The sequence below is a fragment of the Diplotaxodon limnothrissa genome, linkage group LG2 (genome assembly GCF_057381915.1).
Source record: "Diplotaxodon limnothrissa isolate DT_005_m linkage group LG2, D_limnothrissa_male_GT1.1, whole genome shotgun sequence".
In the NCBI taxonomy this organism is placed as follows: Eukaryota; Metazoa; Chordata; class Actinopteri; order Cichliformes; family Cichlidae; genus Diplotaxodon; species Diplotaxodon limnothrissa.
The window spans coordinates 30,014,273-30,040,339 of NC_140597.1; the positions used below are offsets into that span (position 1 = coordinate 30,014,273).

The window sequence follows — 26,067 nt, forward strand, 5'->3', positions numbered from 1 at the left end:
CTTTATGGGTTAAAAAAAAAAAAAAAAAAAAGATCAGAGAAGCAGCAGTTTTTGTAAATTTTATTGTGAAAAATCAAACAGACTGCTAGATCAATATATATATTGATACAATGTTAATGGCCAGTAGTTCTGTTCAGCTGCAATTGTGATTCTTGAACCATGTTGGAAGTCTGCAGTTCATTCAGCCCACATGACAAAGACAAGTGAAAAAAAACTGCCCTCCTTTGAAGCCCCACCCAACCAATTATTACCTTGTGGTGTATAAAAAAAAAAAAAAAAAAAAAAAGACTTCTTACTCTAAAAGTGAAATAAGAAAACTAAAAATACAAAACTTTGGTCTGCTTCCCTTGACTGGCTGTTTTCACAAATTCATTTCAGCCACAGAGGGCAGAAACAATCAGCTGTTTAAAAACTTAAACAGAAAAAAAAAAATCTACAAAAAACAGGTTAACCTCGCTCCTATTGAAGAAAGATAATATCAATGTCATCAAAATAGGAAAGTTAGCCCAGTACTCACATTTTTGTCAGTTGCTTATATTGTAGCTGAACCTCTGCTTCAAAGGCACGTCAGCTTTTACCTCCCTTACTCTCACGTCTTACATGTACAATGAAAACAGAACAAACACACTGACCTTAAATACAGAGTTAACCAAAATCAGAAAAAAAAAAAAAAAAAAAGGAAAACAACTAGACAAGTTTGAGCGTACTGTGTAACAGCGATAAAGGACTTCCTTCATCGAAGCGCTGATTCGTCCCTCCCCATCTAATCAAATGTACAGTCTTCCCACACTCAAACCTTCACTGCCCTCAAAACAACCTACACTATCTCTGTACTCTGCGCTGTGCAGCTGGTACTTGTTTATGTAGGTATGAAATGTATGCGCTGTGTGCATGTAGTGGAGTGGTCTTCAGAGGCCAGCGGTTTGAGGAGACGAGTAAGGGCGCGTTAGTTTGGATTCGTGGGCCTTCAGCGTCCCAATGGCGTCCTTCACTGCGTGATAGATGATGTTCTTCACCTGAGGGTAAAAAAATACAACAAAACAGTGGTGAGACAACACCAGACACAAAACACCTCACACCGATAAGAAATGATAACTTTTCACTGCTGCTGTGAGAAAAAAATGTTCTTTTATTATCTTACTTTGAACAGTATCATCGTGCTTTTCCTTTTATTTAACAAAAACATAGCATTGTTATATGTAAACACAAGCTGTGCTGTGTTTGACTATAAAACAGAGACAGAACAATCAGCTTTTCCCAGTGAGAACTCTATAAACATGCTGCTGCCTTATAGTGAAGAATGGCCTCTAATATAAACATCCACCTTTGTAACAGTGTATACACTCACTGATCACTTTGTTACACCTGTTCAGCTGCTGGTTAATGCAAATATCAAATCAGCCAAACACATGGCAGTAATTCAGTGGAGCTACGTGTGTAGACATGGTCAAACTGAGTATCTGAATGGGCAAGAAAGGTGATTTAGGTGACTTTAAACATTTATCTGCTGGGATTTTCCCACACAACAATCTCCTGAGCTTACAGGGAACGGGTCTGAAAAAGTCAGAATTTCAAAGAGCATGAAAACATGGATCCATCCAACTTTAAGCCACTCAGTACTAGGTGAGCAACACTGAAACAATCTCACAAAGCACTAATCATCTCAAACAGGTTTTTCAAACATGACCAAGAGTTCACTGCACTCAAACAACCTCCACAGTTAACAGATCCCAATCCAAAAGAGCACCTGATGTGGTAGAACAGAAGATTCCCATCATGGATGTAGAAACTGTGTGATGCTGTCATGTCAATGTGAATGAAAATCTGAGGAATGTTTCCAGCACCTTGTTGAATCTATGCCATGAAAAATTAAAACTAATCTAAAGACAACCCCATTACCAGCCAGGTGTAACTAATGAAGTGTCTGCTGAGTGTGTATATATACACAAGGGTTAACAAAACAGACACAAGAGTGTATGAAAGGTGAACAATATAAATTGTGCCTGTTTCTTTAAACCCTTCAATTTTTAACACTTTATAATGCTTCTCAGGCTTCAGCCCCAGTTTATAGATGACATACTGGTAACCAATCTTAATTTTATAGTTTTTAAATAACTGTCAGCAACTAAAACTCTTTGTTCCAATAAAAAGATCATAAAACTGTGAACACAGAGTTAAGTAAACTATAGCCTACAGCTTCAAGCGACACAAGCAAACATCGTCCTCTAGTATAAACCATCCAAATAAGACATAAAACTACACACTGAGAGGAAAAACACACCCACCTGGAGTTTATCTTCATGGTTTGTGTGAGTAGTGGACAGGTGTCTGAACTCCTGGGTCAGCCTGAAACAGTGCCTCACATGCTCGGGAGACACAAAGTCCTCCGCCACCTTGATACAGCTGTACAGGTTGTGCACCTGAGTGTGCAGAAAGGACAAATGTGTTCATGGAGGTGTGAGAAAAATCACAAAAAACAGGCAGGTCTGTTGAATCACAGGGTATGTGTACAGCTCCACTTTTCATATAAAAACAGTCTGACCTGGTGGGGAGCTCCAGCAGGGATAAATACAGCATCTCCTAAGAACTGTACAATGGCCCAACCCTGGACGCCATATTCTTCGTAGAGCCTGCGGCGGAGCACCTGGTCCAGGTACCAGCTCTGGTCATGAATCGGGTCGTGATCTGGCGGGTTCTCTTGACCTTGTTCTTCTCCCACCTGTGAAAGGTCAGGACAAGCCATTGCTTAGAAAGAATGAGCTTTTAAGTAAAGTTCCCCGGCTGGCTAATTTTTGTTTGTGAACTTTAATCATCTTCTGCAGAAATCAAGCTATCGTTCTACCCCAGTTTTATTTATCCAATGACAATCCTGTCCTCACAGTTTATGGTTACAAAATGTTACGGCTACAGCTAGTGACAAGCCAGCCTGAAACAGATCTGCCGGCTTGCTGACCTTGCGAAGCAGCTCCCTGATTTTCTCTGCGTCCTTGGCAGCATAGATGTGCCAGAGAGCTCCAGGCTTCTCCTTTCCCTCGTGCACCCTCCTCTTCGTCATTTCATCCACATCGCCTTCCTCAATGGTGGTCAAGACCTCTGGAGACCAAACATAAACAAACAACAGTTGTAATCAGCACTGTCTCTATAACAGCTGTAAGAGAAGTTAGTTTATTTGACTTTTAGTGGCCTTTTTAAATTAGCTTTTGCACTGTGATTGTTAAATTTTTCCACAGCACTTTAAACACTACCGTGTTTTACTCTATTCCATTTCCATGAATGACTAAGCTAAGTGCTGGGACAGTGATTGGAAGTGCTAAATCTACATATTTTTTCTTTAAATAGAACAATTTCATTCATATACATCCATCACAGACTTTTTCTTGGCAGAAACGGTGCAGGGATGTAGTTCTCAACTGGTGACAAATGACCTAAGAGGACATCAATGCTGTAAGAGTTTTATTCTGAAGTGCACTAAAAGCTCAGAATCTGCATCTTCCATGACACAAGCATGCCAAGCAGCAGGCCTGTGTGCTCATGGGTTTTCAATGAACTGTAACCACCGTATTTCCTCAAATACTGACCATGACTTTTATGTACCTCAACTGCTGAAGCAGGTCTGTATCAAGAGGCAGGTTTACTTTCTAATGTCTTGTTTGTTTTTTTAAAAAGATATTTTTGGTCTTGTCTCAGTAGGAATACTTTTTTAAAGTTAGTGCATTATTGTACTTCAAATTAAAAGCCCTTTAGTGTTGCAGTGCACAAAAACACTTTGATTCTAAAGGCATACAATAATACAAGAGAACCCAGACAGGCTAATTTCTTCATGCTGATCACGTCCCCCAGGCATTATTGGAGGCGCTCCTTTTAGCTGAATAAAGGTTTTCACTTGAGAAAATACGGTAATTATTAATATAAATGCGGCTTAAGCATTCATATTATTGAGATCCAAATCTTTATTATTATTATATTTAATAAACTATGTTTCTAATGCATGAAAGCATTGTACATTTCCTAACTACTAACTACTTTTTTTGGAAATATGTCGCTACTGAAAATGTAGATCCTATGGTCAGACCAGCTGAGAACTACTGGGGCACAGGACAGGACAAGCTGCAGACTACACAATCACATTTATGACACATAAACATTCACAGCCTACTGCTGACTTACACAGCAGCTAAAACTACTGCCTTAATAAGAGTCCACTGGACTCTCGCCATAATACTGACAGACCTTTGATTCATTAACACAAATCGAAACAAACGCGTGTAATAAAATCCGTCACGTCAGTGGACTTTCATCTTTCCCTCACCAAAAACCTGGCTGTGGTCAAAGTTCCTCATTGAAATCTAAACGTGTTTGCATTCAGCTGTAATAAACGTGCCCGTGTACGACTGCAGTTTTTTTCTCTAGTCCATCATAAATAACTTCTTTACAGCTATAAGTTCAGCTCCTAGGCTACAACAGTCCTTTTATGTTTATGTTGTTGGGGTCTTTATGTATAAAAGGAAGGATACTAAGGATTTGTCTTAAACCGACTTACTAATAATGATGTGCTCATTAGAGTAATATTCTTTGGACTGTAATCACAGTGCAATAAAATAAATCCTAATAAAAGTTTTAGGTGGTTTAATGCTTCAAAATGAAAAGAAACATCCGGCTGATTCTTCCTAAACTTTTCCACTGAACATTGAAAAAGCTGGGAAACTAAAGCACAATAACCCATCCAGTTTTATCCTGCACAGAGTGGCTTTCCTGACTGCACCCTTTCCACTTCCTGGTGGTGACCCAGGAAGTGGAAAGGGTGAAAAATATATACAACTTAAAAAGAAAGTAGTAATTTCAGCATAATTAACTTTTGAAAGATAAATCACCAGCTGGATGTGGAGGTTCTATTCCTAATGTTCTTTTTTGCTAACTTTGCTCAATAAAGCATAACAAATCTCTTCCCTCTACTACTCACTTATGTCTTTGTATAAGTTTAAAACCTCATTAACTAATTAAGAATATTAGATAAGCACACTACAGGAAAATGTAGTTTCCTACATTTCCTACTTATCCCTAATTGCGTGTGTGCAGGAGCATGAGAGTCACTCAGATGAGTGAAAAGAAGCCTGCAGAGGGGAACAGGTAATGCCAAATCTAGATGCCCTTCATTCAAACTTTTCTCCCACAGGGTAAGGACCAGAGCACAGTGCACCCAAAACTACCAAATCTCCAACCAAATGTGTCACATTTATCTAACCCAACACTGAAAATACACAGAAGGAAAATAAAACAAAAAACACGGATCTCCAGAGAGCAGCAATGCAGAAAATTTAAATGCCATATGTGGTTACTTAGTTTAATAAAGCGTGTATTTACACAGAAATCTGGAAAAAAAGCGTACAAAAATGCAGCAGCAGAAACTAGCAGACGGTTCCCAGTGCTCTGGCCCCTACTGCACAGATAACAGAAGGATGGAGTGGAGGAGTGAAGAAGGGGAGTTAGTCAAGAAGAAGGGCATGCTACTCAATTTATACAACTGAAAGTCTACAGACCTTTGCGTCCAGAGATTTCTGCCTCTGTGAATGAGAAATTTTGCCACAATGTAAATGAGCAAGACCCACTGAAGGGTCTTATCAGAGTCCAAGCCAAGACAACTAAAACAGTGTAGCTATAATGTTTAGGATGAGGTTGTGGAAAAACTGGGTTGTTCAAGAGCGATAAAGTGAGGAATGAGTGATGAAGTGTTTCAAGAAGAAAGTTCGTTAACTTGTACTCCACTTAATGCTTCACAGGATAATATGGCTTTAGTGTGCAAGGTGTGTAATATTGTTACAGAAATACTCTCACATTACAAAAATTTGTGTTTTTGGAAGTCAGGATGGATTTCAAAAACATTCATATATTACAGTAACACATTTTTACTATCAGGAACAGATATACGTGTAAATCTCACTGTCACAAGCCTGGAAAATAAAACAAAACCCTGACATTTAAAGCTTATTCCCACTTATTACTATAGCTGATTAAGTTTCTCTTTGCTTATATGGTTTTGCACGTTTACTTTTAAGCCATAAATCTGACAGAGACTCCAGATATCTGACCTGTAGTGTTAAATCTGGATGTTCGGGGTTATTTACATGATGGAGTCATACCAGCTAATGTACACTGTCCCTTCTTAAATCAAATGAGCAGCAGAGGCAACAGCGTCGGAGCACCAATGTGACTCTCTTCCATTTACGGAGAGACCACAGAGGTAAAATTTTTAGCTCCTATTTGGTTCATTTTATTGGAAATCGGTTAAATTAAACAATCCTGATCTTCAATGAGTTTGTTGAAGACAGAAAGCAAGACCGTAAAAAAAGGAGACAAAGTGTGTTTAAGTCTACCAACCTTCCTCCTGGTTGTTTTCTCCGTGAGGGATGCCAACATAGACCATGACGTTGACCGCATCAGACACATCCAGGTGGAGGTTAGTGGTTCCCACCTTCCGGTCTTCAGTCGATATTAAGCCTGCAGGTTAAAATAGAGGGAAAAGAGTGATGCGAGATGAATAAATTATATCGCACATAAGGAGAGAAAGACAAAATAATTCCATCAGATGTTGTTCTTACCATAAGCGTTGTACATCTTCGGTCCAAGGTCAGGACGCACAAAAAAGTTAGGGAGGCGCGAAGCGAGATTTAGACGACCGTCTCTTTTTGTGTACTCGGGCAAAGGGAGGTTGTCCATTAAATTGTCGAACCTGGGAAAGGTACAAGAGACATTCCCATCAATAACAGACCTTACATAAATACAAACAGGCAGAATTTACAGCTGCAAAGCATGAAAATACAAAGAAGAGATAAAATCAGTTAGCTCCTCTATGTCCTCTATGTGTATGAGCGAACAACCGCAGAACATCACTGAAACGCTTTCTCTGTAAATGTTTGTGTTCCTCACCTTGTGGGCATCATGTCCCTGAAGTCTTCACCTGGAGGCCAGTCCTTTAATTTTAACACCATGGGCAGGCCATCGGCATCTTGCAGTCGCTCTGCATTCATAAAAAACACATTTAGTGACATCTGTCCAGCATCAGAGAAAAACATGCTAGATACAATAATTGGTGATCTCATGGATCCAAGTAACAAATAAAATAATTGAGGAAAAAGAGAGTTTGGATACTCACTGGAAATAACCTCAAAGCCATCCCAGAACTCTCGCACCTTTACATCAGAGATAATAGCACAATTTCTACAATTGACCAGGTCTACATCCTGGTCTCCAAACTCCTCGCTGAAAGCATCAGGCCGCCACAACTCAGTCTTCAGACGTTTATGTATCCCTGACACCAACACAGGCTGGCCACAAAGCAGAGGTAATCAGACAGTAATGGGTGAGTTACATTAATCAATGCAATAAAATTTCAACCCATAGCTCAGTAACATCCATCTCCGCATAATTTTAACACAAAAATCAAAGAATTGGATGAAAGATGAAGTTATGCTAATCATAATTCCTACCTGTCCCTGCTTCCAGCACTCTCTGAAGATCTTCCAGTTGTTGCTGTTGCTGGGATCCTGTAGGCAAAGGAGTCGGCCATCACAGAGCCAGGAGTGTGAGGTATGTGGCTCCAAAACGCTAAGGCCCATTACGCCGTCTTTGCGAGACCCTAGCGCTCCGAGTTCTCCGCCTTCAGAGGCCCCGGTGCGACGGCCCTCGGCCTTCTTGGTCTCCACAACTGAGGCGATGATGTGATCCAGGAAGTTTGGAAGGCTGCTCTTCAGCTTGTCACTCTGTCAGGTCACATAAAGATTTTGGGTTACCCAACAATGTAGTTTTATTCGTAGCTAGCCGATACTATTGTTGAAGGAGTACAGTCTCAGTAGTTTATACACTAAAACTTACAAAGAATCAGTAGATGGTGGTAATTTTTTAATGATTTACTCCACAACTTGTGCACTTCAGAAATCTGTTGCTTGCTTGCTTGAAATACAACAAATAGTATTCCTGTTTTCAGCATCTAAATTTCCATATTTAAATGGACTTGAAGTATAATTTCAAGTTCAGAAACTTAGCTGAAGTTTTTGTGTTGATACATGCGTTTGAAAAAAATTGATCAATACTGTATCATCATATGGAAAAATGAAAACATTTTACTTACGCCTGCTGAGGTAAAAACAGAGGGGAATGGTACCCCACTCTCTCCAGGGCCTTGGGGCAGTTTTCCTGGTCCGGAGTTGAGCAGGTCCCGGAGACTGGATCCCTCAGGTTTAGACTGGGCCATGCTGGAGCCCAGTAAAAGGCTGTTAAATAGCTTAGGGCTAGAAGCAGAAGGCTTTGAAAGAGCACTGAGGGAGTCCAGGCCGAAGGGAGGTCGACTGTCTCGACTCATTATGGAGCGAAGCGAACCGGATTCTGGAGAAAGATGGGAGGAAGGAGCGACGTTATTCAGATCCTAGGTTGATGTAATCTTTTTCATGCACTAAGATTTTACACACTCAACACTTGTAACCCACTTCTTACTTACCCTTGGTGTCATCCTTGGCTTTCTGTGTGGCCAAGTCTGCCAGCCAGTGCAGAGCAGAGCTGTTGCCTTCTCCTGATGAGCGCGACTCCTTGACAGAGGACTGTGTGAGGTTACAGGGGGAGGACGTACCACTGGTGGAGGTACTGGTACTGCCCACACTTTCTCCACCCCCACTGTCTGACGATACTGGTGTCTGTGTGGTTTCTGTTTTGATTGCTGATGTTTCTCCCTCTGATTTTGGAGTGATGCCAGTACCAGAGGTTGCACCTGCGAGGACACCCCCACTGCCCGGTGTGGACTGCTGAGACACACATAACAAGATAGCAGAGTCGTCAGTTTAGGAGCTTTCAAAGTGTAGACATGAGAAAAGAAAGCTCGTAAAGTTGTAAAACTGTACCTGTGAAATCCCATTTGGGGCAGTAGGGCGCACTAGAGGCTTAGTGTGTCGATTGGCACAGGGACAGTTGGCTTTAATACCCCACTTGCCTCTTGCTGAGTGCACCATGTCTCCTATATTGTAAAGAGCTGGAAGAGAAGGACAGTACGATCATCACACCTTTTACTGTAGCAATATTTGATCACGGGTAACATTTAATGTTCCTGCGATGGGGGAGTTGATCATAATGTACATGTTACCTGTTCCAGGTATAATTTGTGTAGGCATGAGGTTTTGTGGCTCGTGAGGTTGGCCTTTGGCACACTTCAACCAAGAGAAAACTTCATCCTCCGGAGTTTCGTCTACATCTGAAGGAAAGAATAAAGTCAACCATGTATTTCCAACACAATAAGCTAAATAAGGAATAAAATAAGACACACTAAACAGCCCTAAAGTTACTCTAATATCACTCCAGTGACTCACCCTCCCTTGGCCTGTTCCTGCGAAGCCGGTAGCAGTCCAGACACACTCCAAACCCACATTTACGACAGACCCAGTGGATGTTGAACAGGGTGGTCTCACACACATCGCACATTTCTCTGACGCCTCGCACGGCACGTTTCCAGGCCACTTTCTCTGCAGGACAATCAAAAAATAAGCGGATTAGACTCGTGGCAAACAAAACTCTAATGCGAAAACATGAGCTTGGAGAGATGTCTTTATACTTACGGTGAGGCTCCACCATCATCATGGCCTCCTTCTCAGACATCACCAACTGACAAAACTGATCTCCCACATTGGCCAGGATGTACTTGGATGTGTCGAGGTCGAGGCCCTCATGGACAGCGGGCACAGGTAGCCACAGTCCCATGGCCATAGAATCACTCTGCTGGGGACTTAAGAAACCTTCCACACGCAGCACACCTTTACGAGTGAAAGCCAGCCTAGTCACGAGCAAAAAGAGTAAAACATTAAGGTCAAAACACACATTTTTTTTTCAAAAATAAAGAAATACATAAATAAAATTATAAAGAAAGACAAAGCTGCGTGATCCATACCTTCTGAAGTGGAAAAAACGACAGGCTACATTCGGATCATCATCGTCGTCGCTCTCTTCGCCCGTATTCCGATATTTCCGATAACGCTCCAGGCGGCATTCGCGGCACTTGTGCAAGTGAGGGGCCACATTGATGCAGGAGCCATCTTGAAGAAAGGACTCACCAGACTGCTTTAGACGACGCACCTTGCTCTGATCTTTAAGTACAGACTGACCCACTGGAAAAGAGAGTTTAGTGTTACCTCTCTTGGTAAGCTTGTTTATCACCATTTTAAAAAGTGAGAAGTGGACAAGTCTTACCTTTGAAAGGCTTGTTACGTGGACGGCTCTTAGCGGCCCCCTGGACCTTATTTTTCTGCATGATGGCTCCATCCTTGGCAGAAACAGAAGGTCCTCCTGGGATTTGACCTTTCTCCAGGCCCTCTTCATTATCACTCAGATCTGAGAGGTCACTGTTGCTGCTGGACTCGGAGTCATGTTTAGATGACTGGCCTCTGTCTTCCAAGCTAAACTTCTGAGACTGGCTCTGGTCGAAGGGCACGGGCACCTCCTCCATTCCGCCAGGGCCAGCGTTTCCAAACATCGGGCAGTCTGAGGTGGATGATGAAATCTCGCTAACATCTTGCACCTCCTTTGTCTCAGTCCCTTCACTTTGTAACGTCTGAGATGAGGCTGGTGCCGGAGAGGGGGAAGTGCTGGTTGAAGCAGCTGCTGACGATGCTGGGAAAGGAGAAGACAGAATCCCCTTAGGTGGCTCTGCCATAGTGAACAGGTTCGGCTTGCTGTCCAGCGCAGGACCCATGGACTGTGGCTCGGACCCAGTTAGGCCAACGAAAGCTGTGAGGGAGGATTTTTCCCCGTATGCCAAAAATGGATTAGCAGACTCCTTGGAGTTCTGTAGAAAAAGGTTCTGGTGACTCTCTGCAGAATTAAAACCAGACTGCAGCCCTAAGCCAACTACTGAACTTCCATTATTACTGTTCTTTTTAGAAGCACTTTGGGCTCCAGAGGACACTGCTGGACCACCCACATTTAAGCCAGAGCTCCGTCCTCCTGGAGAGCCCCCCATGCCCTGAAAGGGTGAAGATGATTTGTTGAACACACCATTTCCTGTTTGCTGGACCTCAGGCACTTTAGGCTGCTCAGGCTTTTTCAGCCCTTCAGTGGGGGCTGCTGGCTTGAAAAGGCTTGGAGGCTCTTTACTCAGGCTCTCAGACACTGCAGTAAAGTAATTGGTGTCCTTGGATTGGGTCTGATCAGCAGTTAGATTTAGGCTGGTGACAGACTTCTGCGACATGCACTGGAAAAACAGGTTCTGGTCTGGCTTAGGCTGAGCCTCAGTCTTTGCTCCACCAAAACTGAAGCCAAAAGGCTTGGGAGCATCCTGAGAGGCTGTGGTAGTGGTAGGAGCTCCGTTGGTCTGCGAGGTAACATCTCCAAATACAGGAGCAGTAGGTCCAGCTTGGGACAAACGAAAGCCTGATGCCGTTTTAGATCCCTGAGGAACAGAAACACAACACGGTTAAGTCAAATAATAGAGATAACAGATTGCAAAGAGCAATTTGTTGGAAATGTACAGTATTAATGGTACTTGTTACATCATTGGTTTTACCTCCGTCTGGCTTCCCCAGTTAGAAGTTTTAGAGCTAAAACCCACAGAAGCTGAAAGCGAAACACTGGGAATGCTGTCTTGTGACCAAGAAATGGTGACAGGTCCTGGGGAAACAAGAGCAGCTGTTTTGGAATAAGCTGCCTGGTTGCCCTCCTCTCGTTCGAGCTGGGGGGATGAGGAGGCCTTGGGGGCTGGTGCTCCAGGAACCAAGACTGGCATCTGGCCTAGTGAGGGAAAAGACGCAGTGGAAAAGGGGGAAGGGGCTGGTTTGAGGGGAGGAGGAGTGGGTGTAATGGTGGTGGTCGAGTCTGCTGCTCCCTGCGTGGCGACTGCGCGACCGTTTTCTTTGATGTGGCCGGGATAGCGAGGAGAACTAGCGTTTGACTGGTCCATCTGGAGCGAGGAATTAATTGTTGGGGGCGAACCTCGGCCCTGAGGAAAGGTTCCATCTGAAGAGCTTCCATTTTTGGTTGTGCTGCTGACTCTTTCACCAGAGTCTCCAGCCCAAATCCCCATCGCGTCCACTGCAGTTTTGCTGGTGTCGCCGCAGTTTTGTGCGTCCGCTCCGGTATCTGCTGCTCCTTTAAACCGTTTCAAGTTCAAGTCATCCTCACCTTCTGAGGCAGTCCTGCGTCTGCGTCCGCTGTCTCCTTTCATTGTTTCGCTGTCCTTCCTTCGCCGCCCATTCTTGCCAAGCTAAAGGCAGAAAATATCCAGAAATAATTAAAAATCTAAATCTCAAATGACTTATTAACTAAACATACAGCACACAGCATGAGGAGAGTTTGATGGATATCGACTACTGAAACAACCCTACCTCCTCCTCTGTCAGCATGACGTGTATCACACGAGGATCAACCATCTGATTTTCTTCTCCCTGCAGCGCAAAAAAAAGAAAAAAAAGTGTAGTCATTAAGTAACATTTATTTACACCATGAACAGTAGAATTTATTTAGGCAAAACATAAACATTACCTTATCCAAGGTAATCTCCATAATGTGAGAGATAGGGTCGTGCTGTGAGACCAGTCCAGTGGCCCAGCACTCTTCAAACTCCGGCTGGTACACACGAACTTTGCGTCCTTGAATGGTGTATGAACCTGAGGACAGGTACAATGGGAAAACAGGACTTGAGAGAATTAAATCTACATCCCTCACATGTCATTTAAATCTGCCAGACAGATATGTTGCTTTTAAATAAAACACAGATGGTTTTTATTCTGAACTCAAATTCCTTCATTTCTCTAACAATACGGGTGACAGTGTCCAACCTGAGGGCCAGATCGGCTCTGTGAAAGAGACCAGCCCAATAGAGGACTTTGTAAAATGTGAAAAATACAGAGGAGGGCGGCATAATATTTAGGTCTTCCACTATAATTTGCACTAAACAAATTGCAGCAAAGGTATCGCTTCATAGGAATAGTTGTCTGCACTGTTATAGCCCATTTCCACTAGTACCTACTGAGGTCAGATGGGCTTGACTCAACTTTAAGGATTTTCCAGTAGGTGGTGGTACCTGGTACTTTTTTAGTACCTACTCAGCCGAGGTTCAAACTGATCTGAGGTCATCTGAAAACAGACTGCATGCCACCGATTAGCTAGTCAGTGGGAAGCTAATTAACCCAAGCAGCTGTGTGCCAATGTGCTTGTCTGAGTTGCTGTTGTGTAAATCACTAAACTACAAAGCCACCCAAACGCCACGTTTAAGAACATCAAATAAATCATAACCAGAAATTAATAGGCTTAACTTAAGTAAGTGCCACTGATTAGGACTCCTTTCAATTTTAATTATGTGACAAACACCCTTAATTGTTTTGGTATGTACCACGTCCCAGATGTGAAATCGAGATAAAGGAAACTGGTGAAGGTTGAAACTTACCCTTCCTGAATATCTCCTGCAGTTCAAAGTCAGTACGCCAGCTGGAGATGGCAGCCTGCAGAGATGGCTGCTCCAACAGCAGAGGGTGTCTAACATCTTTATCAACCTGCAAAAGGACAGAAACCAAACTGATCTGAAGCAGCGCTCGCAGTAGAGCTGAAATGTAGAACAAAACATGTATGCAGCTTCACCCTAGATTATTAAGTAAGAAGCACTTAATGAAAACAGAAAATAATTCAATTGTTTTACATTTAAACATGTCAGTGACATTAACATGTATCCTGAGTGATAAATAGTCAATCTGTTTAATGATTGCATGAAATAGAAAACACCAGACGCTAAATCACAAAATGTTGTTGGTACTGTTTGATATACAAGTTCACAAACTTCTTTAACAAACGCTAGAATTTTTGTATACCTCAAACCTTTGGACAGTTTTGTTGTCGGGCAGGAACTCAAAATTCTTGTTTCCAAAGTACTCTACAGGAACCAAGGATCCTAAACCAACTCTGTCCACCAGAGAGCGGAAAGTCTGTGGAAAAGGCGAGAGCATGTAATGAGATAAATACAGGGCGAGAACTTACATTAGGTTTATTCAGTTCAACAACCAAAAGGAGTAACAAAAGTATGCATTTATGCATTTTTTTTTGTATGTTATACAATTTTGTAGATCAGTCTAATAGTCCACCACCAGTTACTTGCCACTATATTTGGTATAATCAGCACCTCTGTGCATTTAGGTGTGCAGACATGGTTAATACAACCTCCTTAAGTTCAAACTGAGCATCAGAATGGAGGAAAAATGGTCATTCAACTGACTGAATAAGGCATGGTTATTGGTTGTTGGTGTCAGACAGGCTGGACTGGGTATTTCAGACAGTGCTGATCTACTGGGATTTACCCACAGGACCATCTCTAGCACTTACGGAGAACGGTCTGAAAAAGAAAGTTGCCAGTGAGCAGTAGTTCTTTGGGTAAAAACGCCATGCTGTTGTAGACTGCTTGATAGAACGGCAACAGTAACTTGAACACCCACTTGATGAACCAAGATATGCAGAAGAGCATCTCTGAATGCAGAACACATTGAACCTTGACGCAGATGGGCAACATCAGAAGGCCCTTGGGTCTTATTTCTGTCAGCTAAGAACAGGAAACAGAGTCTACGATTGACATAGGCTCACCAAAGGATTGGAAATATGTTGCCTGGTCTGATGAGTCTCAATTTCTGCTGGAAAATCAATCGGCAGGGTCAGAACTTGGCATAAACAGCATGAAGACATTGATCATTCCTGCCTTGCAGGCTATTGGGTTGGGTTTAATGGTGTGGGGATATTTTCTAGGCATACTCTAATCATCTTATAGTAACAGAGTATCGTTTAAATGCCACAGCCTGCCTGAGTACTGTTGCTGACCAGCTCCTTTTATGCCCACGGTGTGACCATCTTCTGATGGCTGCTTCAAGCAGGATAACACACCATGTCAAAAAATCTCAAGTCACGTCTAACTGGTTTCCTGAACATGACAATGAGTTCACTGTATTGAAATGGCCTCGACAGACACCAAATCTCAATCCGATAGAGCACCTTTGGGATGTGGTGAAACAGGAGATTTACATCACGGATGCATTAGATGTATGCATTAGTTCTGCAGCTATCAATTATTTTAGTTATCGAGTGTTCGATCAATTATCTGATTAACTGAATATTACTTTGTCATATTAATGAGCAACGATAAATATTCAAAAGAGAGGAAACTGATCTTTCAAACTGCACTACTAATTGCAATTTCTAAAATGGAAACCAATGTTTTAATAGTTTAACTGAATACAACGTCTGCCAAAACAATTCAAACCTCTCATTGTATTTAAATATCATATTAAAATCATATTTTAAAGAAAAATATTTCTTAAATCCAAAGTAACAGTAATTTAAAAAAAGGAAAAAAGGTATATACACGACCTAAGCTGAGGCACAGAATAAAACAGCCTTTACTCTTTCTTTCAATGTGTTCTTCCATTAATAGGAGGCAAAAAGAGTTCTGACTGTACTGCATCACCTGGACGTAGTAGATCTGGTGGGTGTTCAGGCGTATGTGTTTTCTGTGTGTGTGCTCGTGTGTCTGTAAATGATGACTGCAATGAAGAAAAGCAAGCATGTCCACATTTTTAAAACTGAAACTGGGCTTTTAAATGCAATATTTTCTACTGCAGAAAACAGACGTTCTAACGGTGTAGATGTAATAATTAATGGTAATAGTTGATGTCAATAATTCAGTGTCCATGTCAGCAGCCTAGAGTTTTACAGGCCCATGTATATTTTTACTGGCCTGCAGTAAAAACATTTTAAATATTTTAAATCACAAATGTGGGTGACACATTTGTGATTTACAGGGTGACAAGTGAGCACTACCAAGTTGTTGGATTAACCCAAAGCATTGAACCAAAAAAATGCATCAACCATTTTTTAAGATTATTGAAGAATGATTTAATGCAGCTCTAATGTGTAACCAACACATCTATAGCAACTACCAATAGGAACCAGAATATTTCAGGAATGACACCATTACTTTGTTGAATCTATGCCATGAAATATTAGGGACAGTTCTGGAGGCACTGGAGAAGGTGTAACTAATGAAGTGGCGAGTAAGTAAAGTAAACTGGCCAATTCAAAACCAAAACGTCTATGAAAGGGTAAAACAGACTGCACATTGACCTGGCCTCGGTTGACTTCTGTTTACTATCTGGAAGATAAGTAACATAAGCAGTTAATGATGTGCTGACTTTCCTGTCTGCCCTCAAGGTGATCATTAAGCCAGTTGTATACGTATGTACTAAGAGTCCATGCGTGAACACATGCAAGCATTTTGCTTGTTTTTTTGTTTTTTTTTAAAATGTGCATGTAGACAATGTTTTGCAATTGCACTCAAACCGTGCAGATCATTTTTTGTTAATTCTTTGTCATACATTACATCAACATTTTGGGACCAGAGTCATTTTCATATAAATAAGAAAACAGCACTCTCACACTGATTACACAAAGAAATATAGAAACAAATAATACAATTATAACATGCTTTATGCATTTACATTAAACATGGATGCTTTGATCTTATGCAAGTAAAACATCAAGCACTGAATCAAACTCCATAGTAATTGACTCATTTTATTGTTGAAATTAAGCTATCATTGCCAATATCCAGCTGCAAGTGTTAGCTGTTCAAAACACGTACGAGGTGATGGTAACCTTCAGATTGGACATTATTATACTTATATGCAAATGTGCACTGCAGAGCGTACAACAATGACTAAAATAACTCCAAGTGTGGATGTGGAAGGTGAGCAACATGTAAATGGCGCTTTAATTTTTCTTTGTCTCCTCTCAATGAGTCGGGAGACACCAGTGTGGGATCAGGTGCACACTTTATTTTCAAATTAATTTCAATGACCAAAAGAGTTATCCAACTTCCATTCACTTTACATTCCAAACATAAATCTGATCTAAGTACAGCTCACTCTACTCCTCATTCACAGTTGGAGCCCAGACTATTTGGGTGGTTAATGGTTTTGCTTGTTTCCAGCTGAGCACTCACCAGAGCAGGCCAGGCTGGTGCCGAGGCTCCGCTTGTGTCGGTAACGTCGCTACGACGGGCCCAAACAATGGAGTCTTCTACCAGCACAGCTTTCACCCCCTCGTCATACACCTGCACCCAAGAACAGCGCTGCGAAGCATTCTCAAACTCCACAAATACCTGCAAAATCAACCAGAACATACACACAAGGACTGTGAAGTGATGAAGCAAGTGAAATTACTGCAGACTCTTAACACTTTCAGGAAATCGCAAGTCTAAACAAACAAAGCAAATCTGATTCCTTAAAAAGGTATTAAAATATCAAATTTGATACAAAGTTAATTAATATATTACCATCACAGGATGTTAAACTGTATTTTGGTTTTGTGAATTAAGTGAACTGCATGCTCCAACAGGTTTATATAACCTATATGTATAATATGTGTAAAATATGTAAAATCCACATTTAATTGAACTTAAACTTCAAGGAGGCTGAGTACTGCTAGAGGAAAACTTGAGATATCTTTTGTTATGTTTTCAGGTTAGCCCTCAAAACCCCGGGCTGCTGTTTGGATTCTCTAAGTGAAAAAACATCTGCACATTTACTCAGTAACTGCTCCTTTATGCATCATCTGTGGAAAAGTCCCCTTAACCATGCTGCCCAGCCCAGTGAGAAATCTGAAAAAAGATGTGTGATTTGGAGAGTAAATAACAGCCATACAAGTATGAGTCAGTCAACACTCGCTATAGAAGTGAAGAACACCAAATGGTAAGTCCACTTTAGTTCTTGCAGTTCTGGGTACTACTCTACTATGAATGTGCCCTGCTTGAAAAATAGCACTGGCTGTGGATACCAAGAACAAGATTAATAAAACTGTCATATCTGTCCAAATGGTATTAATTTCATTTGTCTTTTTCCCCAGTAACCATAACTGTATTTGCTAGTTCTGAAAAACAAAAACAGAACCAGACACGGGATATTACCATCACAATTAGCCTTAATAGTAGTCATTATGACTGCCACGATTAGTCGACTAGTCAGGATTACGTCAACTATCAAAATTGTCAACGACTAATTTAATAGTCGACGTGTCGTTTGAAGCTTTTTAAGATCCCAAAAGACGCAGAAATAAGTAGTAGGATTTAAGAGTGTAATAACGAACTGAAATAGAAGATGGCAGCACTGCACGTACAAGGATTCCAGCTGCCGTTAAACCCCGAAGAAGAAGAAGCAGTGTCTGGTATCGTGGCTGTGTTCAAATTCAGGAACCGCAAACTCCTGAGCCTGCATTTGTAGGCCAATTACGTTACAGCAACACGACGAAGGCTGTTCAAATTCGAAGACTCCTCCAAATCCGCCCTTCATTTCCCCAGATTTGAAGGATGGGTCGGATGTATCTTTCGTGGCCCAACCTATCCCAGAATTCATAGCGCGGCCCTGCTCAGTTTTCTACAATGGCGGCAGCTACTTAGTTTTAATATTTCTGTTATTATTCTTTCTGGGTCAAAAAGTAAACTTTTAACATATTTTCAGGCGAGAATGTAGCTGTGCAAACTTCAAATATCTGCTCGGTTTATCAAGACATCACATATTTTCAAAAGCACTCTGACGTTTTTGGAGATGTCTGTTACCCACCAGCTCGATAGCTAGCCGGGGTTCAAGGCTCACTAGAGACGGTGAGACTCCCAGCAAATAGTTTTCGAACCCACCTCCGTCTTTCGCTACTCAGGTTAAACATGATATACAAGTCACTTAGATAACTTAAAATGTTATTGTTTGGCTTTTTTCAGTGTTTTATTTGTTCCTGAGTAAATCGGTTAGGCTGAGATTAAAGTTATAGTTTTTACACAGCTGAATAAAGTTCAAGCAGACAACTGATTATCAGAAGTGTCAGATGCTCGAGAATATACTCCTGTTATATTTAAGATAGCAATGAGCAGATGGCTGAGTTCATTAAACTCCACCGAAACAATATATTTAAATAAAATTTAATAAACTATCATCTTGTCTTCATTTTTAGTTAGCACATATCTTAAACACTTTAAGCTGTAAGCTAAGGATAGTTATATAAAAGAGCAGATATTCTGGTGCAATAAGCTGTACGTTTTACATCCAACTGATGCATGATCTGATTAGTCGACTAATCGCAAAAATAATCGGTGACTAGTCGACTATCAAAATAATAGTTTGTGGCAGCCCTAGTAGTCATACTATTTTTCTTTGGAGAAAAAGAATTGTAGATGCTCACAAAACACGAGCTGGATATACAAAGTTATTAAAGCTGCTCCAAGAGTCAAGAACTGGAGTGAGAAGTGTCATCAAGAAATTCAAAGATTGCCACACAGTACAGAACAAGGACAACCTGGTGAAACATTATGCACACTGGAAGCGTGACCTTTGGCCACATGAGATGAAACTAGAGCTTTTTGATCACAGACACTCAGCTTATGTTTGGAGAAAGAACATCAAGCTCCCAGTGAAACATGGTGGTGGGAGTATTATGCTGAGATGACGCTTCAGTGCTTCTGGAACTAGGAATCTCGTCCCACAGAATAGTGAAGAAAGAAGGATACGTAAAGATTTTGAATGAAAACCTTTTTTACAAATGTAAAAAGAACATTTTCATAGAGACATGATTATTCCGTCATCTGTTACTTTATGCAAATATGCACAATGGTTGATCGTTGCCAAAGTTCACATTCAAATGATCGGCTACACAAAGTGACAAAGTAAACATAAGAACACCCGAGCTCCCACTTCTCACAAAGGACTACAGCTGTTTAATGGAGATTCCAGTCTTCCAGACTCCCACCGTCTCTTCTTCTAGTCACATTTGTTTACACTTGAGGTGGGAATATTACATCATGTTATTGATTAACACTATCTATGAAACTGATCGGCAACGACTTAGTTTTAATAGGAAAGGTTTCCCCTAACCTTTTAAGCAGTGCATTTGCATAATGACTGAAACTAGCACCAGTGATAAACAGTGGGCTGTGAGGTCAGTTTCTTGATCATTAATTTGCAAGAGAGAATGAAAGAGCCCGAATGGCAGCACCAGGTACTTGTAAGCTGCCCCCTCGAATACAAACCTCAAAAACTGCCTGTTGTTCATTTGTATAGCATCATGAAAATAAGCATCTGTTAGACTGATGTGACAGATTGATGTGACATCGGCACCTGATGTTTTAACACACCCAAACTGGGAGTTACAACCTGAGACATTTTGTGTGCAGGGGCTTTGTGCTTGGGAGACGGTGCTGGGAAAGTACAACGCCTTCAAGGACTGATGCTAGGACTGCGCCTCTTATTGTATCTTTGCCACTGGAGCCCCTCTCCGCTCAATCCCACACCTAGAACTACTAAGGCTTTTTCATCCTTGGCGTTGGGTCCCACCGGGAGCTTGAATGTGGACCTTTGCTCCAAGCCGACTGGCGTGGAACTCGAGCTGGAGGCTGCGCTCTCACTGAAGGTTCACCCACAGCAGCAGTGGATGCTGCTCTTGCCCGGCGGCAGAGGAGCAGTAGGACTGTGAGATCTAGTTAGTTTGGGCTTGGTATGACGTCTGGCGATGATGTCACGCAGTGCCTCTGTTTGCTTCTTCCACAGATCAAAGCCTTAATGGCTTTGATTGATTGCCCAAATAACTCGGCAGCAAATACTCAGCCCTGTCATCATGCACATATCATCACAAGTCAAGACGTAAACAGAGGTTTCCTCTTCTAATATACGCGGAGGGAAATCCCGTACTTTATGTGTTGTACCGAGTGAATCAGCTGAAAGGGAACTATAATTTTATAGGTGAAATGTAGCCATACTTATTTGGATGCCTGGACATATACTCTGAAGGCAGCAAACTTGCAGAGACAATACCAAGCAAACTGCTTAACCTCCAGGTAGTGATGGTTTGCCACTGTGCAAGACAATTCATTCTCAAACAACAAGGAAAAACGTTCCAAAACCTTGGTACATCCCACGCAAAAGGCAACAGATTTGCTAACTTTGTCCATGTGGCATCAAGCTTTACAGTAATTGTTCAGATTTTAAGGTTTTGCTGCACTCGTCTCATGCATCTGCAGCCTTCCAAATACAGTACTCTATGAAATCCACAGATCTCGGTGTCAAAAGCTTTCACTGGTCCAAATAAATCACAGGTAATAACCGCTTGTCTGCAGCACATATGGAGAGCATTTGTGCCAAGTAAGTGATCCATGATTTCCATGGTTCTTCAGTTTTACTTTTCCAAAGGTAACAAGGAATAAAAATCACCAACATGTCAAGGATTAATGACTTTAAAAAAATTAAAATTTAAATCAACCAAAACCAGTCTCTTCTCAACTTCATCAGATATCTTCACAATCTGGTGTTTCTCTGTATAGACAGGTGCATATGCATTAATGACTAAATACCTATACTCCACCTCCATAGTGTTAGACTGCAACTCCAAACTACTGTGGCCCTGGAGCTTGTAGTGCATCCACCACAGCTGAAGGTCTAGCATCACCACCTGCCGTCCAAGACAGTGATGTTGGAGTACATGTGACAAAAGAAGCATCCTCTCTGGAGAATTATCTGAATGATAGAGGGCCCCTGCAACAGCAACCTGGAAAGCGATCCGGTGCGTAGGGAAAACAGAAGACAGGACAGCCAGGACTAGCAGGTTCGCAGCCACTGGAGTTTCATGGTAACTGCGAGGAGTCTGTCCACTTGTAAACTGACTGCAAAGAGACTCAGTCTCTCAGACAGACTTTGAAAAACTGCCAGATACAACAAAAAGGCCATCTGTTTCCATTTATACAATAAGCGCCATATGTTAAAATCATGAACTGCCAAAGGTCTAAAATGCAGGAATGCAGAAACTTTACTAAAATTAGTTTATTGCTTGATTTTAGTCACTTTTGCCACTATTCTGACAATCTGTTTTTGTCACAACACCAGCTGCAACAACGTGGTTAGTACTGTTTTAGCTTTTTAAGTCTGCACATATAAGTACCATGCTCCTAGGGGATCTAATGTCATTTAATGAAGAAGGAACAACCACAAAGTGAGCTTTGAGTACCCTACCAAATGCCGCTTGGTGCAAAACCTTCTTAATCTAAATTTGGTGTTGCTTTTTATGAATCCAGAGCATACGTTCTTCTTTCTTTGTTGTTAGGATCTGGTCCTGACAGCCTGCACTGACATCTATGAGATAAGATAATCAGAAAGCAGGTGTGATAAAACATATCAGACGGTTAAAGATGATAAGAAGCAAAAATTCATAAATTTCTGTATGGCATCTACGACTATCAGTCATCTTAGTGGCTGGATCATTATTGTAATTTCATTTGCCTGCCTATTTAATAAATCTTGTGTACCTTCAAGTCCAGATCAAGCTGGGACGACAGGAAGAGTACCTATGATCAACAAAGAGAAGCCATACTAAGGTTTCTGCAGGTTCACCTGGGGAAGGATCATTAACGATTGCCTCCGGCTGTCTTTGTCTCCACGTTACCAGGGTGCCTGGTCCAGTCTGTCATCAGCAGCACACACTAAAGGTGTTGGATGGCTCTTGGCCTAACCCCCTGTCTGCAACTGAGGAAGGCTTGACTCTCTGTTACTTTACTAGTGACTTCCTTGCAGGTTTTCCAGCTGTGTGGTGCAACTAGGGCCTCTCGTCAGCTGTCTACGCCCAGAGAACACCTGCAGTGGAGGCAATGGTTTTTGAGTTGTTAGTTGAAATATGACCCCAACTAGCCCATATGACCCTATATTGAAGTCACTGGACCCTTACCTGTATTCGCAAATGGGCTCAATCGGACTTAGCTCAGACCTTGTAAAAGGAAGAGAACGTTTATGTCCGATCACACTTCTGATTGAACATGTTCTCATATCCATATCTTGTGGGAAATATGTAGAAAGGTTCAGGGCTACAGGGCATATATGGTCTAGTGTGGATCTAACTGATAAAATGTGTCCCTTCACAGCACGTTTTAATTTATTTATTTGGGTTTCAGTTCAAATTAGGGCTGCCACAAACGATTATTTTGATAGTCGACTAGTCACCGATTATTTTTGCGATTAGTCGACTAATCAGATCATCATCCATTGGACGTACAGCGTACAGCTTATTGCACCAGCAGCATCTGGTCTTATATAACTATCATTAGCTTACAGCTTGAAGTGTTTGTGCTAACTAAAAATAAAGACAAGATGGTAGTTTATTAATTTTTAATGAAATTTGCAGATTGTTTCGGTGAAGTTTAATAAACTCCTTGCTTTCTAAAATATAACAGGACACCGGAGTATATTCTCCAGCGTCTCACACTTCTGATAATCAGCTGTCTGCTTGACAGTTTTAGCTGTGCAAAAACTATAACTTTAATCTCAGCCAAACCGATTTACTCAGGAACAAATAAAATACTAAAGAAAGCCAAACTAACATTTTTAAGTTATCTAAGTGACTTATATATATGTTTAACCTGACTAGCGAAAGACGGCGGTGGGTTTGAAAACGATTTGCCGGGAGTCCGGTGTTCTCACGGCTCTAGTTAGCCTTGCCCCCGCGTAGCTAACGAGCTAGTGGGTAACAGACGTCTCCGAAAACGTCGGAGCGCTTTTGAAAATATGTGGTGTCTTGATAAACTGAGCAGATATTTGAGGTTTACACAGCTACATTCTCGCCTGAAAATATGTTAAACGTTTATTTTGTGACCCAGAAAGAATAATAAGAGTAAAGTTAAAACTAACTAGCTGCCGCCATTGTCGACAGCTGCGCTATGAATTCTGGGACACAGCTTCTTCTTCTTCGGGGTTTAACGGCAGCTGGCATCCTTGTACATGCAGTGCTGCCATCTTCTGTTTCAGTCCGTTATTACACTCTTAAATCCTACTACTCATTCCTGCGTCCTTTGTGATCTTACAAAGCTTCAAACGATGCGTCGACTATTAAATTAGTCGTCGACGATTTTAATAGTCGACATAATCGTGACTAGTCGACTAATCGTGGCAGCCCTAGTTCAAATACACTCAAAGTTTAGATAAATTCAATGTTTAAAAGACACTGTGCTCTTTGGAAAGTTAACTTAATATTGACCAAAAATCATTGTAGTGGGATTTTTTTCAGATCATGGACGAGCGCTGCCCTACAAAGAAGAAAAAACATTACAACTACCAATCTATCCTCCATCTTCTTCACTAGACCCCTGACTCACACCTGCCAGCTACACGTCTTTAAAAAGGTTAGCACATAAACAAGCTTTTCACGTTTTTGGACTGATCAGTTAGCCCACCTATTTTTTCAAAGCTCAGATTTCCTGACATGTCCTTACATGTTCACTGGATGGTGGGGCTCTGAGAAGTAAACACCGGTGGCATAAACCCTCCAAGCTGGACAGACCCCTGACACATACAGCAAGGTTTAAAAGCATAAAAGGGTGTGCAGTACCACATGTCCAAGTCCTTTTGTTTTGTTTATCACTGATGGAGCAGGTTATCAGAGCAGGAGACAAACATGGATAGAAGATGTTTTTCATTATGTTTTTATAATTATGCATCGACATGCACGATAAGGGCAGAGCACAGGAACAAGTTCTCACACAAGAAGTAAATTCCTCAGTTTAAGATTTATTTCCCAAGAAAAAAAACAACAATACACAATTAGGAAATGCACACCTGAGGTCAATAAGTAGTATTGCTACTCTTTAGATAAAAGCAAACAAAAAAAGAGGACTAAGGGCTACATTTTTTGTTGTAGCTTGCTTTTTCTAATAAACAAAAAGATAAAACATCGGAAGCGATTACATTTTTTTTCTTAAAACTACATTTTTACTTTACTTGATAAACATCTATTAATGTCAATTCAAATGCATGCTACTGTAATAACCCGCATTTGGACTACAAAGTGCAGCTGTCATGTAGGTCAACCACCGCCACCCAGTTTTCAAAAACTCTCCCAATTTTTGGGCTCGGCAACACTACACTTTCATTCATTCATTCTAATTACCACCCCGAGCAACAGTGTGAATACTTAATAATCTGGACGCAGAGTACGCTCGCAGGGATTCCTGGTTCGCCCCTTTATGAACTTGTAAGGCCTTTAACTAGACATGCCTCAGCCAACTGTGGAAGCTCATCAACCTTTACGGTTACTCTGTGACTGCCGGCGATTTGTTTCAGTGAAATGAACCCTTAGTTAGCTCTAACGTATCGATGCTTTCGAAATTCGTGCTAAATAGTTAACGAATAACACTGGAGCTGGGTGTCAGAGAGCTGAAAAGCGAACAAAGCAAAGGCCAAAAAAAATCCCCGGCCTCGAGTTTAGCTGCGCCCCAGTGGCTGCGACTTGGAGCTAACCAGTATGTCCAAAAGCTAACATAAAATACTAGCAAATGTAGCATCGGTGCTAGGTAAAAATGTGTTCGCTAATGTAGAGCACATAATAAACAGCTGGTACGCTGTGCATGTATGTTAACTGTTGTGTATTTAGCTATGCAGGACGGCATCAGCTGAATGTAAACACTGACCGTTAGCCCCGCTGCAGTGGTTGTTGTTGTCGCCTCCCCGACGCTAACCTCCGGGGCGGCCAGGCCGATGACACTCACTGCCCGCACAGTTCCCCGAAGCCAGTCCCGGGCCCAGGCAGCCTGCTCCGACTCGGATCCATTCGCGGACCTGCCGTCGTCGAGGAGCAAAAGCAAACGCTTCCCTATCAATTCAAGAGAGTCCTCCATGGTTTGCTCACAGGCTAGCTGCCTCTAGTAAGCCACCATAAACAGTGTTAACTTCTCCGCTTGGGATGGGAACTCAAGAAAGCTAAGGTTAGGGTACGATCGGAAAACAGCTTTAAGCTCGATGCCCAATACGGCTCGATTCGACGATTGCGCTGCACCCCGGGGACACGCGGCTGAGGACCGGGTCACGCCAGGAATTCACCCAGTCGAAACGTTTTTGTCCTCGGTGTTAACGCGACTATCCAGCTCTGTCCGCCATTTAGCCCTGCAACAATCAAACGCACTCCTCGTATTCAGGCAGCACTGCGGAGACACGGAGAAAGTGTGCGCAAACGGCGACCTCTAGCGACAGGACCGCAGAGCACCTCAACGAT

The 26,067-nt window shown here is 41.8% G+C and overlaps 1 protein-coding gene across 3 annotated transcripts; it reads right to left on the minus strand.

The window, feature by feature from the left end:
• Positions 1–86: 86 nt before the first annotated feature.
• On the minus strand, positions 87–25,986 carry kdm3b (lysine (K)-specific demethylase 3B). 3 transcript variants are annotated; one of them, XM_085362132.1, is made up of 25 exons: positions 25,487–25,986; positions 17,003–17,161; positions 13,833–13,946; positions 13,415–13,520; positions 12,511–12,635; positions 12,354–12,413; positions 11,537–12,232; positions 10,225–11,422; positions 9,926–10,142; positions 9,597–9,811; positions 9,351–9,503; positions 9,128–9,235; positions 8,889–9,016; positions 8,492–8,789; positions 8,126–8,379; positions 7,485–7,757; positions 7,151–7,322; positions 6,925–7,015; positions 6,597–6,727; positions 6,376–6,495; positions 5,538–5,561; positions 2,954–3,093; positions 2,543–2,719; positions 2,286–2,420; positions 87–1,016 (listed from the first exon to the last, which is right to left on the minus strand). In XM_085362132.1, exons 1-25 carry the CDS (start codon positions 25,691–25,693, stop codon positions 909–911), a joined length of 5,409 nt encoding a protein of 1,802 aa, XP_085218258.1. In that variant the 5' UTR covers positions 25,694–25,986; the 3' UTR covers positions 87–908. The 3 variants fall into 3 exon arrangements, with proteins under 3 accessions (XP_085218258.1, XP_085218251.1, XP_085218263.1); XM_085362125.1 differs by having other exon boundaries at positions 8,492–8,792; XM_085362137.1 differs by lacking the exon at positions 5,538–5,561 and having other exon boundaries at positions 8,492–8,792.
• Positions 25,987–26,067: the final 81 nt, after the last annotated feature.